The sequence below is a fragment of the Equus quagga genome, chromosome 10, assembly GCF_021613505.1.
Source record: "Equus quagga isolate Etosha38 chromosome 10, UCLA_HA_Equagga_1.0, whole genome shotgun sequence".
Taxonomy (NCBI): domain Eukaryota; kingdom Metazoa; phylum Chordata; class Mammalia; order Perissodactyla; family Equidae; genus Equus; species Equus quagga.
Genome location: NC_060276.1, coordinates 2,513,426 through 2,529,246, shown reverse-complemented (window position 1 = coordinate 2,529,246; position 15,821 = coordinate 2,513,426). Strand labels below are relative to the sequence as shown.

At 52.0% G+C, this 15,821-nt stretch overlaps 1 protein-coding gene across 4 annotated transcripts in view; it reads left to right on the top strand.

Annotated features, from left to right (window-relative positions):
• The window catches only part of NSDHL (NAD(P) dependent steroid dehydrogenase-like), a 29,918-nt gene extending 23,620 nt beyond the window's left edge, over positions 1-6,298 (top strand). For all 4 annotated transcript variants that reach the window (XM_046673189.1, XM_046673191.1, XM_046673188.1 and 1 more), the window contains 4 exons: positions 402-530; positions 2,930-3,072; positions 4,401-4,503; positions 5,882-6,298. In XM_046673189.1, coding sequence (XP_046529145.1) covers positions 402-530; positions 2,930-3,072; positions 4,401-4,503; positions 5,882-6,214 — 708 coding nt within the window. In that variant the 3' untranslated portion in view covers positions 6,215-6,298. The remainder of the gene's footprint in view (positions 1-401; positions 531-2,929; positions 3,073-4,400; positions 4,504-5,881) is intronic.
• Positions 6,299-15,821: the final 9,523 nt, after the last annotated feature.

Here is a 15,821-nt window from a genome sequence, read left to right as displayed (position 1 = left end):
CACCAGGGGTCTTTTTCAGACAGACTCCCTCGCTCGAAGTTTGTGGGCTCTCCTTCCCACATGGAGAGTCACTCCCATAGTGAGGTAATCATGGAGGATGGAAGTCTGTCCTATCCCTCAGCTGTGTGGAAGAGAAAAAAAATGTGAAATCCACTGTTTTCGAATGCAATACCATAGTGTGTCTCAAATCCATGTAGCTGCAAAACATGGTGGTCTTTCGATTATTCTAGAAAGGCCTGAAAAGTGAAGGCATTGCAATAAATAACTTGTGTGATGCCTTGCATATGAGGGTCATGAACAGGTGCTATTTGATTTTCTTTCTTAGGTGACCATCAGAGTGTTTAAATAGTGATGATTGCTGACTCGTTTTTTTTTTTTAATCTTCCTTTCTCCTCTGCCAGAAACTCATTTTAACCAGCAGTGCCAGTGTCATCTTTGAGGGCGTCGACATCAAGAATGGAACCGAAGACCTCCCTTATGCCGTGAACCCCATTGACTACTACACGGAGACGAAGATCTTACAGGAGAGAGTGCGTACCTGATAATTGGTGGAGTGAGTGACAAGCGAGTTCTGTGAACATCTGAAGGGTTTAGAGTCTTAAGAACATATGAAGTTAGTATTCTGAGGCCTAGGTAGCTAACTTGGGAAGTAAAATTTGTGGATGAAATTCAATTTTAAAAATAATAACAAAATAGCTTAATGTACCTTCCTGAGGTTGTGCAGCTAGTAGGTGGCTAAACCCGGGCAGTTTAGCTCCAGGGCCTGCGCTCAACCTCTGCACCATACAAGCTTACTCAGGTGCTATAGAAATCAGAAATCCAGGCAATTTATGATGGTCCAAAGCATGCACGCAGAACTTGGGCTTAACACACGAGTGTGTTTTCATTTGAAAACTCCTTCCTAGTGGCACTCTTGTCCCCCTCCCTTTTTTTTAAATTAAACAATAGAAGGATATTGCTTTGTTTTAAGGAAGAGTACTTTTCCACTTGGCAAACTGGCTTTGCCAGGGAGCACCTGGTTTTAGCAGCAGTCTGGGTTAACGGGCACCAAGCCTTCAGACTGCAGGGCTCCTGCCAGCAGCTAGCTCCAGGTCTACCATACAGAGAGAATATTATCCAGGGGACATCCTCACCTGGAGGCCATGGATGCTCATCCGCCACAGCCAGCTTGCTTTAGCTGGGTAGCTGTGAGTTTCCTGCTGTAGGTGTTTGCAGCATGTCACACCCACTGAGGTTTCCTTTTGCAGCCAGCATACATTAAACCAGAGCTTAGCACCAAATTGACCTGAATCCCCTGCACTGCCTGAGAGCCAGCTACCTCCCAGGTGTTTGCTATTACTCCAGCTCAGAAGGTCCCAGAAGAGCTCGTCTGCAGGGAGACATGAGGGCCTCCCAGTCCAGGGGGTGGAGGCCTGGCCTTTGCAAGCGCCAATCCTCTCTCTGCCATTCTGCTCCTTGGAGTGCAGAGAGCCTCACAGAGCTGCCACCATCTTAGACTTGACCCAGGGAGCACTGAAGCTTCCGCTGGGCCCTGTGCACTCTCATCCAAGGCTCCTGGGACTCGCACCCTCTGGCCTCAGGAGCTCCAAGTGGCAGCCTTGGCTCAGGCCGTCGGTGTCTTGCCTGCATTGACTTTTGAGTGCTCAACTGGAAGTAAGCAAAGCCTGTGAACGCCTCCAGCCGTGACCCTCCTGGGACCTCCTGTCAGCCGCGGTTGGTGCACATTAGCTCACTGTTGCCTTTCAGACCTCCTAACTGATAATGAATGGAATGTGGTGTTGATCTAGGACTCTTTCAACTCTCTTCTCTTTAGTAACAGAGATGAGCCTTGTCAGAGGGCATTTGAAGGCTTATCTAGTCATTTCCTCCATTGCCATGGGGACCAGAGACCTGGCAGGAAGAGGCGGGGCAGCTCTGGGAATCTCTTGCGAGACTGCTTCTCCATTGTTGGGTTGCTCCCATCATTATAAACTCAATCAACAAGTAGCTTAAATTCAGTGGGACCAAAACATTTAAAGAATTGTGCCACCATAGAGTAGAAATCCTAGGTGAGGTGACAGAATAACTATGCTTATCAAGCGTACACTTACTGAAACAGTTGACATGGGCCATCTCGTTTAATGGGCACACAGCCCCATCAGGGGAGGTACTGTCATGTTCCCTATTTTTGCCAATGACATAACAAATTCTTCAGAAAGTTTTGTTGCTTTTGAGGCAAAACCTGTTTCTCTGTACTTTAAGCCCATAAGTTCTGGTTCGTCCATTAAGCCACACAGAACCCATCTTTCCTCTCTTCCTGACAGTGGATAACGGGAATAGTGGCTGCCCCTTCTTGAGCACTTACTAGCTACTAGGCGCTGCTCTGAGGACTTCCCCTGTATTGGCTCATCTCTTTAGCTCCCCAGTCTCTGCCCTGCTTCTCCCAGACCCTTCACCTTCTCAGTCCCTTCTTCCTAGCCCACTTGGATCCATCAGAATCCCTTCGTAGGAGGTGGTACTCAGAACTGACCTGAACACCCCAGGACTGGTGGAAAAGCACACTCAACACATGGAGCTTTAATGAGGAGCCCCTTTGCTGGCGGCAGCCTCACTGGAAGCTCACAGCTAACTCATTAGCCGGAACCCGCAGATCTTTTCCACAGACTGCTGCCAAGGCTCGCGTTCCCCTGGCTGCTCTTGTGCATTTTAGTCTTTGAACCCAGACCCAGGCTTTTCTGTTTGATTGTGCTGGTTTGACCCAGCTGTCTCTCCTGCGTTTGCACATGTTGAGGTTAGTGGTGGGGAATGGCATAGAGAAGTAGCCCAGAATCATACTGGTCACCGATGGTCTTCAGCCCAGGGCAGCAGGCGACGTCCATGTCCCCTGTGAGAGGTGCTGCTCCCCGGGTGCCGCGCCATCTGCAGTGGACACACTCCTTCTCTCCTACAGGCCGTCCTGGGCGCCAATGATCCAGAAAGGAATTTCTTAACCACAGCCATCCGCCCTCATGGCATTTTCGGCCCAAGGGACCCCCAGCTGGTCCCCATCCTCATCGAAGCAGCCCAGAAGGGCAAGATGAAGTTTGTGATTGGGTAGGTCCGTTGCTCTTCTCTGTGCCTCCCTGAACCCGCTGCAGCAGGCATCAGTCACGTTCAGAGAGCACTTTGTCCGCGCTTTTCTTATGTGGGCTTCTCCACTGCCCTCTATAGTCCACAAACTGGGGGGCTGAAAACAACGGAAATGGATTCTCTTCTAGTGCTGGAGGCCAGAAGTCCAAGATCAAGGTATGGGCAGGGTTGGTTCCTTCTGGAGACTCTGAGGGAACAGCTGTCCCAGGCCAGGGTTGGCTCCTTCTGGAGACTCTGAGGGAGCAGCTGTCCCAGGCCTTTCTCCTGGCTCAGGTGATGGCTGCAGTCCTTGGCGTTCCTTGGCTTGTAGACGCATCGCTCCATCTCTGTCTCTGTCTTCACATGGCCTTCTCCCTATTTGTCTGTGTCCAAATTTCCCTCTTCTTATAAGGACACCACCCATTGGATTTAGGACTAACCCTACTCCAGTACAACCTCATCTTAACTTGATTACATCCGTAAAGACCCTATTTCCAAATAAGGTCATATTCACAGGTTCCAGGGGCCATGAATTTTGGGAGGACCTTAATCAACCCAGTACACCCTCTTAGGTAGACTGGGAAAATATTTGTGTCCCTGCTTGGAAATTGAGGAAACAGGCTCAGAGGCGAAAGACTGGCCCAGGGCAAGGGCCAGGCCCTCGACTTTCCTTGCATCTAGGAAGGCAGGTGGAGGTACTAATAACAATCCTCGAGGAAAGTGCAGGTGGAGGTACCTCTGCAGGTGGTGACAGAGTGTAGCCATCTCCCCAGTACGCCTTCTCTTCCTTCCTTCCTTTTCTCCCTGTCTTTCCCCCGCTTATCTTTGTACCTTGCCGCCTGGCCTCCTTGCCTCTTGCTTGGCCTCCTTGCTGCTCTGCCTTATTGCTCTGAGGGATTAGAAAGAGATGATAGGAAAGTGTGAGGCCAGAGCAAGGCATGAACTCAAGGGTATCCTGGAAGGAGCTGAAGAGCTGCTACCCAGATTAGAGCCCAGAGCAGACAGCACCAGTGTTGGCCATGCTGGGGTAGGGCAGGCAGGGCACCAGGCTTTCAGATTCATTGGTTGGCTCTTACCTATCCCACTGCCCCTGAGGGCCCCAGGATCCCTGGCCCCCTGCACATCTTTAACTGTCACAGATGTCCAGGTGTGCCAGGGACTGGCGTTGCCAAGGCAGATAGCAGCCATTCTCCAGGTAGCAGTCTATTGAATGCTGAGACTAGAGAGCAGCCCTGGTTCCATGTATTGGGGTCCCACTGGGCATGCAGCTGAGTGCTCCCAGCATGGTGGAACCATTCCCTGTACGCCCGCAGAAACGGCAAGAACTTGGTGGACTTCACCTTCGTGGAGAACGTGGTCCATGGACACATCCTGGCTGCAGAGCACCTCTCCCAAGACACGACCTTGGGTGGGAAGGTAAGGTGCCTGCCTCCCCCGGCTCACCAGTGGCTGGCTTGCCACATCCTACCCCTGCACTTTTGCCCGTCTGGATTTCTTCTCCCTGTGATTGGATTCACTGGCAAATTGTCTCCATGGTCCTGCATCCTGGCAGACCTGCTTTAGTGTCCCAGTGGGCCAATGTTGAGCCTCTCTGGTAGGGAGTGTGGTGTCATCACAGCACCACATCGCTTGGGGCATCCTGACTCCGGAGCCAATGAGCTGGGGTTGAATAGAGATTCAGGACCCGGTTCTCCATGTCATGTGACCTGGCTGCCCACTGTGGACGTGGCTACTCCTGGCAGGGTCCCATGTATGTTGGCCGGGGTGCCTGCTACTCACCTGTTCTCCCAGTCATTCCAGAAGTCTCCATTTTCTCCCTCATCACCTACCCATGCTCACACCTCTCACCCCCCGGAGGGATGGATGTATCTGAATCTCCTTGTGTTTGGCACCTGGTGGGCCAAGTGGGCATGTGGGAGGTGGTCAGCTTTGATGCAGAGAAAAGAGAGCACCCTCGGGCTCCCTTGCCCTTTCCTTCTGCTCCTAGGGCCCCCGTTTTCCCTGCTTCTCACTCCTACCTTTGGAATCCCCCAATTTGGGCCTCATTTTTTTCTCTTGGACCTCTGCCATTTTCCCACTCCTGTAACTCTTAGGGTGGTGGGGGGAGGGTGGGTATGTCACAGCACATTTGAGAAACGTAATATGACCTATTTTTTGCATCTGAGGATAAGAAGATAAGTTTTACCATGATTAACACAATTATTAAGTTAAATTAACAAACATGCCTTCCCAAGTGCAGTCTAACCTTCACTTAGAATCCTGGCCCATAGATGAAACTGTCCTCACCTTCCCTCTCTAGACCTTAAAGCTGCCCATAGCTGCACATCGAAAAAGTGGCTCTAGGGGCCGGCCCGGTGATGTAGTGGTTAAGTCCACATGCTCTGCTTCAGTGGCCCCGGGTTTGCAGTTTCGGATCCCAGGTGCAGACCTATACACTGCTCATCAAGCCATGCTGAGGCAGAGTCCCACATTCAAAATAGACAAAGATGGGCACAGATGTTAGCTTAGCAACCATCTTCCTCACACAAAAAAAAAAGGTGGCTCTGCCGCCAGTTGACATTGATGGATTTGAGGACCATGTGAAATGCTGCAATCTACCTAGACTTACTGTCCACCTCACTTTCGAGCAGCCCTGCACAGCAACTGGGGTGGGCAGGCATGGAGTGGCCACTGGTGTCCCAAAATACTGGTCCTGGGCTGAGCCAGCAGCTTGCGGCTGAGCTCTGTATTCCAAGCACAGCCTGCTTACCCCTCCAGCTGGGGAGCAGTTTCTAACTTCTTGTTCTCTCTCCAGGCATTTCACATCACCAATGATGAACCCATCCCTTTCTGGACGTTCCTGTCCCGCATCCTGACAGGCCTCAATTACGAGGCCCCCAAGTACCACATCCCCTACTGGGTGGCCTACTACCTGGCCGTCCTGCTGTCCCTCTTGGTGACAGTAATCAGTCCTCTCATCCAGCTCCAGCCCACTTTCACACCGATGCGGGTCGCACTGGCCGGCACATTCCACTACTACAGCTGCGAGAGAGCCAAAAAGCTCATGGGCTACCGGCCCCTGGTCACCATGGATGAGGCTGTGGAAAGGACTGTGCAGAGTTTTCACCACCTGCGGAAGGTCGAGTGAGGCACCTGGAGACTGGGCCCTCTCAATGCATTCCCCCGCTGCTAACTCTCTCCCCTGTGGGCCAATAAACTAACCTTCAAATGAGTTTTTTTGAGCTTAGGTCTCCTGCCAGTTAGATGAGAACACACCCAGCCCTTCCGTGACCGCAAGTGTGGCAAAAGCAGTAGACATTTCTTCCTTCAGAGGACTGGATTTGGATTTCTTAAAGCACGAAGTTTCACAGGCTACTGTTTTGCATTCTCTCTCCCCCTCCCCCCCCCCCCCCCCATGCACTCCCCTCTCTCCTCGGTTCCTTATCATTCCCGTGTCCTTGTACATAATCAAGGAAGCTATAGGGAAGACACAACCGATTTGCTAATTGAGGATGGGGAACTAGATTTATTTCCATGGGAACCATCACAACTAGCCTTGAAGAAAAGCAGAAGTTATAAACACATGGTGAGACTTCAAATGTACATTTCAAATAGAGTTTAGAGCAAAAACTCAAAAAGCTTAAATAGCTGTAGCCCTCCCTGCGGAGTCCCCAGGGGGAAAGGACTGCACCTCCTTACATGCTTGCAAGTTCTCTGTCAGGTACAGCTGCGTACTTCCCTGCATTGTTTGTTCATAAAACATTGTTTCATGGACACATTTCTCTTTATCAACGGAGTCCCGTTGTCCTTTTTTGTGGTGAGGTGGTGGTCTGCCCCAGTGGCATGCTATTTCAGCTCTTTAGTTCCTCCTAACACGGGATGTCGCGCTGGTTCACAGTAAGCCATTGAAAATGTCAGGGAGAAGAGAGCCTCTATCTGCTTGGAGTTCGGACAGAAACTCCCCGAGACGGGCTACCTCCCTGTAGCTCCTGCTCATAGACCCTTCAGGCCAATTTCTGAAAGGCATAGCACATATAACGATTCAGCGATCTGCCTCTTCTGGTGATGTTCTGCCTACAGAACCTGATTTCTTCTCACATGAATTGAAATGTAATTGTAAAGACTTCTGTTTTCTCCTCTGCCTTTGTCCAAGGGTGGGGAGGCTGCTGGGGAGACTGGAATAAAGTGAAGATATTGTGCGTGCAGCATCACCCCCACCAGAGGAGACAGCGCTAAGCTGATGGGGCAGAGGGCACAAACAAATAAAACACGGTCTTTGCCCCCGAGGCACTTAGAATAGGGCAGTTAAGATAGTTCAAAAGCCCCTATAATACCAGGCAGGAAATGATACACCACTTGAGACAAGGTGGTATAAGTTCAGAGGAAGGAGACATGGCTTCCAGCCAAGACTGTCAGAAAGGCCTCCCTGGAGCAGGTGATAGCACTGAGTTGGACCTCGAAGGATGGATAGTAGGGGCAGACCCCTAGGTGGCATTTCAGGCTAAAGGTCAGGTTCACAGTCAGTGGCTTGTCATAGTTTCATTAGCAGTGTATTGTCTTCTCAGACTCAGTGAAGGACAGAGGTGACCAGCCTGGCTTGGGGTGGGGGGCATGCAGCAGTGGGAGGTCAGTTGGCCTGAAGAGGTAGGCAGGTCAAGATGCCCCCTGGATGCCAAGCCAAGGGGGCTGAACTTTATCCTGTAGGCATGGGAAACCATTGACCGTTTAAGCAATGGAGGGCAAAAATCAAGAAACATTCTGGCCACCCTACATAGAACCTGAGAGCAGATACGAAGTAACCAGAGTCCAAGCAATGATGCAGCCACGGCAATAGAAATTAAGTCTTAAGTGGAAGCGCCTGGACAGGAGTCAGTTCTCATTTCCTATGAGGGGTGAGAGAGGGAGGAGGCCGGCGTGGAGGGAAAGTTTTCAGAGCTGCTGGGAGGAGGGTCTCAGGCCTGGAAAAGGGAGGCTGGCAGACGTTGCTGAGGAGCACCAAGGACTAATGCCCTGGGCTTCGGCCTCCCAGCTTTCCTGGGAAAATGCTAGCAGCTGCCTCAACAAAAGATGTCTCTTGTGTAACTCCAGCCTGTCCAATTCCTTCCTAGCTTCTACTTTCTCAGGGAATGTCTTCTCTGCTCACCCATTTTGTTCAGCTGTTCATTTTACACATTTGTTGGGCACGGCCTGGAGCTGACATTTCTAGTAGGGCCATGCAAATCAGTACGTGATTGGAAACGGACAAGTTCCAGAAAGGAAAAGTGTGGGATGCTATGGGAGGGAGAGCAGGCTGTGAGTGAACCTGGCCCAGGTGGAAAGGGGGCACAACAGCCACAGAAGGTTTCCCAAGGAAGCAGTGTCAGCTCACGTCAGAAAGGTGAAAGTTAATTAGGTGGCTTGGGGAGCTCTCTAGACAGACCTTGAGCCCCAGGGGGCAAAGGGCCACCCTCCCCACCTGCCCAGCAAGGGCCTTTGCCACTGCTCCTTGCTCTGTCCTGCATTCCTGACCCACACCTATGGCACCCCACTGAGAACTTGTTAGAAACTATTGGCCTGCCCTCCAGACCTACTGAACTGGGACTTGACTAGGCGTGGGCCCGGCACTCTGTTCACAAGCCCCACTGATGGTTCTGAATCACTGAAGTGGCCTCCCACCAGATCACTGAGCCCAACTGGAACCTCACCTCGGCCACTGCAAGACTGAACTTGCCCTGTTCACAGGCCCAAATCCCTCGGCCACCCCAACTCGTTCCTCACAGCCTTGCAGCACACCTCCCGAAAATGCCTCCTGGAGAACCACCCCAGGCCTGCACCTCTCCCCTGTGGCACATCGGTCTGTAGAATCTGGCCGAAGAGAAGGCAGTTCTCTCCAGCTTGGGGACAGTTCAGCATGTTCACTGGGGAGAGCTCTCATTTCAGGCCCTCTTTCCTCCCCATTGGTGCTGACCTAGTTCAGCCCCTGGCCCCGTCTGCACCTGGGTCAGGTGTCCTGGGACAGCCAGGCTGATCTGTTTGCCTCCTCCGATCCAGCCTCTACACACATTCAGGGTATCCTTCCTAAAACAGGCCTGGATCCTGCCTCTCCTCTGCCAAAAACACGTCAGTGGGTCCCAATTTTCTCCTGAACACATTCTGCAGCCAATCCATCATGGCCTGTGCCCAGCCCCTTTCCGGCTGCTTCCACTGGGCTTCACACCTGCCGTGCTCCAGCCAAACTGCTCATTCCCTGTCATCCATCCCCTCACTCAGGTTGTTCTAGCTGCCTGCAATGTCCTCTCTCCCATGTGTCCCCAGGTCCAGAATGGCCAGCTCCCTTTCCACCAAAAAGCCTACCCTAACCCAACTGGAAATCTCTTTTCTCTGAGCTCCCAGCCTGTGGCTCTCAATCTTTGCCTCATTTAGCGTAATCCTTCTTGTGCTTTCTTTCACGGCCACCAGGCCAGGAGCTCTTCAAAGACAGAACCAACCAGTGTCCTCACAGCACAGAGTGGGTGCTCAAGAAAGCCAGGTAACCAACTGGCTGGCCTGGAATCCTAGAGTAACAGCAGCAAAAAAAGGAAACAGCCCAACAAGTGGGGGACAGAGCTTCCAGGCCGGGCATTTTTGTGTGGGTTTGGGAGGTTTTTGAACCCCATAAACTGGACGCAGCCTTTGGGGCATCTGTGAGTATGTCTTTTGGCAGGAGAGGGCACGTAGCTGTCATCAGCTTTCAAAGATGACTGTGGTCCAACAACTGTGGGGAAGCCCACTTTGGAGGGAGGAGACAGGAGAGACAAGCTGAGGGAGCAGATGCCAGAGAGGAGCTCCTAGGCCTCATCGGCATCCCCGTCTGTGGGTGTTCCTGGACCAGGAGGTACCTGTGGCCACCTGTTCCATCTGTGGAGGTCATGACTCCAAAACAGGGAAGGACTGGAACCCATGTTCCAGGCTGGCTTGGCAGACAGGACAGGAAGGGTTGAGGCCTTTGGCCACAGCCCTGCAAGCTCTGATGTGCATTTCTATCCACTGACAGGGAGCTCTAGGCTTCTTCTCTCCTTGCTGTGTGAGACAGCCCTTGCTGGTAGAAAGTTCGCCCTTCGGCTGAACTGAAATACCTCTCAATGCGACTTTCCTTGCCTTGCCTTTCCACCCAACCCCAACAAGCTAGCTTACAAGCTCCCCGTGACTCCTCAGCTGCATTCTCCTCTGTACAGCTTGCCTCGGCATATCTGGTCCTGCTGGGCCCACAGCCTCCTCTTCTCTCTTCTTTTTTTTTATATTTTTTATTTATTTATTTGTTTATTATTTATTTATTTATTATCTATTTTCTGAGGAAGAGTCACCCTGAGCTAACATCTGTTGCCAATCTTCCTCTTTTTTGCTTGAAGAAGATTGTCCCTGAACTAACACCTGTGCCAATCTTCCACTATTTTGTATGTGGGACACCACCACGGCATAGATGCCAATAAGTGGTGTAGGTCTGCACCCGGGAACCAAGCCCACACTGCCAAAGCAGAGCATGCCAAACTTAACCACTAGGCCAGGGAGCCGGTCCTCTGCCTCCTCTTCTTTCAAACTTCACCTCCGACATTGTTTCTTCTTTGCAGCTTCCCCCCATGAAAGTCTCTCTCTTCTGGCTTCCTACAAAGCTTGGCCCACATCGCCATCAAAGCACTTCCTCAACCATATGGTAATCATCGGCTTAGCTGCCCCGTTCTCCTATGAGCTACTGCACTTCTCAAGGGCCAGGAGCTTTTGATTCATTTCTCTGTCCCTGAAGTCCTGTGCAGTGCCTGTTCCTGGGAAGGTGCCCAGTAAGTGTAACCTTATTGGAAGGGCGTTTAGAGGCAAAAGCCACCAACACCTACATTGACCAGCTGTGGGAGCCCCAGAGAGAAGAAGCCGTGGCCAAGGGCACTCCTGCAGTTAGCAGAGCCAGGGCTAGACCACAGACTCCTGATCCCCCAGGCCAGTGCACTCCATGTTCCCCATCTAGATCAGGCAGCCTAACACAGCAAAGGTACCCATGTGGGGAGGAAGGGACCCAGGCTCTGATCCAAGGCTCTCCACCATGAAGGGCTCAAAGAGCACAAATAGACAGTTAGGAATGGAGAGAAAGAAAAGAGGCATGTTGGGAGACACTAGAACCTTCCAACACCAGCATGCCTAGATGGTGTCTCCATTGATCATAGAAGATTCCAAATGATGGTGGACCTAAATTAGAGCCTTCCCTTTGTCTTACTGAGCTCCTCCTGTGTAACTGGCCTTGTGCTAGGGGCGGGGGCACTGTGGTGAACAATCTAGACAAGAGCCCTCATGAAGCTCATGGTCCAGCAAGGGAGGGAGAGGTAGTCATTAATGAAAGAATCACTGTTCATTATAACCGGGCTAGGCAGTCAGAGAGATGCTTCAGCAAGAAGCAGAGAGCGCCATCCCAGTTGGTGGTACACTTGTGCCCAAAGCAGATTTCACGTCCTGTTTATGAAACTCGCATCCTTCCTTCATCTTCCCCTCCACAGTCTTCTTTGATTGTGGCCTTCTCAAGGCCAGATTTTCTTAGACTTTGGGGACCCCTCCAGCTCCTGACCCAGACAATGCTGGTCACTCTATGGATACTCTGGGTTTGTTGAGTGGTTTTGGTAGGAGGGGATTGGAGAAAAGGCTACAGATGAATGCCAGGCAAGATGGCAGAAGCAGGGTTCTGGGGAAGAGGGCAGAATGTTGGCCTTTGTTTAGCACCTCCTCAGCCAGCATATTCCCAAATAAATGGATGGACAGACACATGGACTGGTGTTCTCTCCTTTGATCCTCACAACAAAGCTGTTTATTATGATCCCCACTTTGTACAGGGAAGCTCAAAGTCCTGAGTGGGGAGGTGTTTCTCAAGACACACAGCTGGTTGGGGCAGAGCTGGGTCTCAACCGCAGGCTGGCAGCCCTCTAGCCCAGTGTTTTTTTCCCCAATAGCCTTCCACTCTCCCAGGGTAATCCTGAGTGGCCTGGGCCCCTTGCGCATGCACTGAATGGGAACACTAGATGTATGAGTTCTCTGTGGCTGCTGTAACAAATTACCACAAACTTAGTGGCTTAAAACAATGCAAATATATTCTCTTACAGTTGTGGAGGGCAGAAGTCCAACATCGGTTTCACTGAGATAAAGCCAAAGTGTCAGCAGAGCTGGTTGCTCTGAGAGGAAAACCCATTTTCTTGCCTTTTTCAGCTTCAAGTGGCCATCTGTAAGCCTTGGCTTATGGCCCCTTCCTCTACCTTCAGAGTCCATCACTCCAACCTCTGCTTCCCTCATCACATCACCTTCCCCTCAAGATACAGACTTCTTTGGGGGCCATTGTTCAACCTACCACAGTGGACAATGAGGTACATGAGATCTCTAAAGGGACCCCACTGGGCTGGTGGTCAGCGGGGCGGGAGTGTCTTGTCCTCTAAGATTTACCTGGCAAAACCAGCATGAGGTTCTATCTGAACCCAAGTGCAAGGTAGTGAGGTGACTAGCTTAGGTGGTAGCCAGATAGAGTTGCATCTGAAGCCTGGCTGCTATGGGCAGATGCAGGCAGAAGAGGGTGCTGAGCAGGCTGCTGAGGCATGGAAGGTACTGGGCTCAGGTATAAGTCAGGCCTCCAGCTGGAAGGGGGGCTAAAGTACAGGCAAGTTCTGACAGGCTCAACAGCCATGAATCCAGGGTGGGGAAGCCCCTGCTGAGCTGGCTGGGAAAGCCAAGCCCCTGGGTAAAGTGCCCAAGGGCTGCCTACCCAACGCTCCAACCTACCTTGCACAGGACAAGGGCTTCCAGCAAACCATGCTGAATCCCTGCAGCTCTGTCTGCCAAACACTATTCACATCATTCACTGGGCTAGTTTGGCACCAACTGATGATTGCTAAACCTGTACAGAGGTCACTAATAGGAGATGCTGAGAAACGTGGGTGGATCTGCAGGGCGGGTTCAGAAAGACCGGAGAATCCAGTAGCCCAGGTGAGCCGGTGTTTGTCCCAGCACTGCCTCCAAGCCCAGGACTGGGGCCTCTGATCCCAGGACTGGGTCCCAGGTCCCTGTAGGGGAGGGACCAGGATTTGGACATGCTTCTTTGTGCCCTGTCTGGGGCTGGGATTAGCATTTGAGGAGTGAAGCTCAGAGGCTGAGCTAATACCTCCTAACCAAAGATTATCTAGCCATAGCCAACCAAAGGTGCTCCCAGCATGGGCCCAGGTGGCTCCCAGACCAAGCCTGCAGAGACTTGGCCCTGCAAGAGAGGCAGGGACCAGACCCAAGGAACCAAGTCACCGCAGGCTGTTCAAGGGAGGGCGCCCTGTGCCACTGCAAAATGAAGGGCTCCCAAGATCCCTGTCCTCTTAACATGATTGTCTAATTGCTCCCTTCTCCAAAGCCAGTTCTGGCTCAGACCACTGGGTGCTGAGAGAATGCTTTCAGCGTGGAGGGGCCTGAGATAACCTTTAACATCTACAGCCTCTCTGGGCTAGGAGCTCCACGAGCATTTTGCTCAGGAGCTTTGGAGGGACTCCCACTGGACTGGGAGGCCCATTGCTAATGGAAGTGTGTAGGGGTCTCTCCCTGGAATACCTACTGCCTTCTTTGCCTGGCTGAGTCCTACAAGTCTCTACTGGGCTGGCAGCCAGGCCAAGGGAAGCTCCTGCTCTGTCCTCCCCAGGCTCCCACTGTGCCTGCCCAGGGCTCCCTCCACCGATTACACTAGCCCAAGATTCCTGGCTTTTGTACCTGCCTCCCTCCAGACTAAGGAGTCCTCCAAGGCAGGGAATGCTCTGGACCTCCCTGTGACCCCTGCAGTACCAGCACAGGCATTGGCACCCTGGAGCCTGCCTCTTCCCATCGCAGCATGCGTGCTCCACAGAGTTGAATAGAACTGAAGGAACTGAACTCCACAGAGTTGAGTTGAATGGAACTGAAGGAAAGGCAGAAACTGCATTAGGGGCTAGCCAGAGGAGGCCTCCGCTGTGGTAGGCCACTGGCATGAGAACCCAGCAATAATGAGAAAACAGTAATGACCCAGGGCTGAAGGAATCCTCCAGGACGCAAGTTCCCTGGGTCCATGTTGGCCTGGGATTGCCTGGGAACAGTTAGGCCCTGCCCAGCAACCTTCTGAGGCCAGACTCCAGCACTCCCTCAGCCTGACCTTCCTTCTCCATTGTTTGGAACTGAGTGAGGGCACCTAAGCCAGACCCTCATTGCTCACTCAGATAAGGGGGGCAAGACTCAGGGAGGGCTGAAATTTGTCCAAGAAGTCCATTCATGAAAGAAGAGCTACTGCAATCCACAATCTCCTCCCAGAGTCTTCTTTCCAGCTCCTTCTAGAAGCCTTTGGCCCTCTCAGTCACTCCCAGGACCCTGTGCTGAGGAAAGGAGTGAAGGAGAGAAACTCACAGGAATGAATCACTCATTGGCCAACTGGAGATCAGATGGGCACTGTTGTGGGTTGCATTGTGTCCCCCAAAAAGATATGTTGAAGTTGTAACCACTGCACCTGGGAATGTGACCCAGTTTAGAAATGGGGTCCTTGTACATGTAATCGAGTTAAAGATGAGTCACTCAGGTGGGCCCTAATGCAATCTGCTGGTGCCCTTATGAGTAGAGGAAGTAGAGACACAGACACCTGAGAGAAGACAGCCGCATGGAGATGGAGGCGGAGATTGGAGTGATGTGGCCATGAGCCAAAAAACACCTGGAGCTGCCAGAAACTTGGAAGAGGCAGGAAGGATCCTCCCGTGGAGGCTTCTGAAGGAGCACAGCCCTGCCCGCACCTTCATTTCAGACTTCTGGCCTTTAGAACTGGGAGAGAAGAAAGGTATGTTGTTTGAAGCCACCCAGTGTGTGGCAGCTCTTGCGCTCCTCTTTTAGCTTGCCCCTTCCACCCCGGTTGTGAAGAGACAGCACTCCACGGCTTCAAAGCACTTTGGACATACTAATTAACTCTCAGTTAATTGGATGAAATAATGTGAAGCTCTAGTGACATCATCTCCATTCTGTGCCCAGATCTAGCCACAAGTGAAGTCTGGTGACTGCTGGGCTATGAGCCTCGTCTTGTGGTAACATGCAGTGCATTGCACAACCGTCCCTCAGAACAGCAGTCAGGAGGCCCCTCCGTTCCCCTTGGCTCCGTGGCCTTCAGAAAATGGCCAGCTGCGGACACTCTGGGCCAAACAAGCATGCACAGCACAGTTTCTGTGGTTAAGCATGCGCATGCGTGTGTGCACACTTTTGTGTGTGTGCATGTGTGTGCGTGCGTGTGTGTACGTGAGAACTACACACCCCTGCACTGCCCCACATCACTGAAAGGGTCTTATTGGCAGTTCTAAACAAAAGCCTGCGAAAACTCAGATGTACTTTCAAATATTCCACAGAATGACCTCTTGGGTTTCTGTGACCCTCAGAGCTGGTGTAACCCCTGCGTTATAGAACCAAGGAGAAGAATCCCTCTGCCCTTTATGTTCAGGACCCCACTGGGCAAGCAGAACTTGAGCTGGGCAAGTAGCTTCTTGCAAGTCCTGGAGAAAAGAGCCTTCCCCAAGTCAGAGGTGGGGAGAGACTCAGACCAAGGCCCACAGGGCCTGGCAGGGCTGGGGCTGTCCCTACTGCACCAGGGTCTTCAGTGGGGGGCACGCTGCAGTGCAGAGTGAGAGGACCGGGGTTGGAGTCCTGCCTTCAACTCTGCCGTTTATCAACCTGGATGACAGCACCAGCCCTGTCCCAAGTCTCTCTGACTCCATGTGGGCTCCCCTTCATCCCCC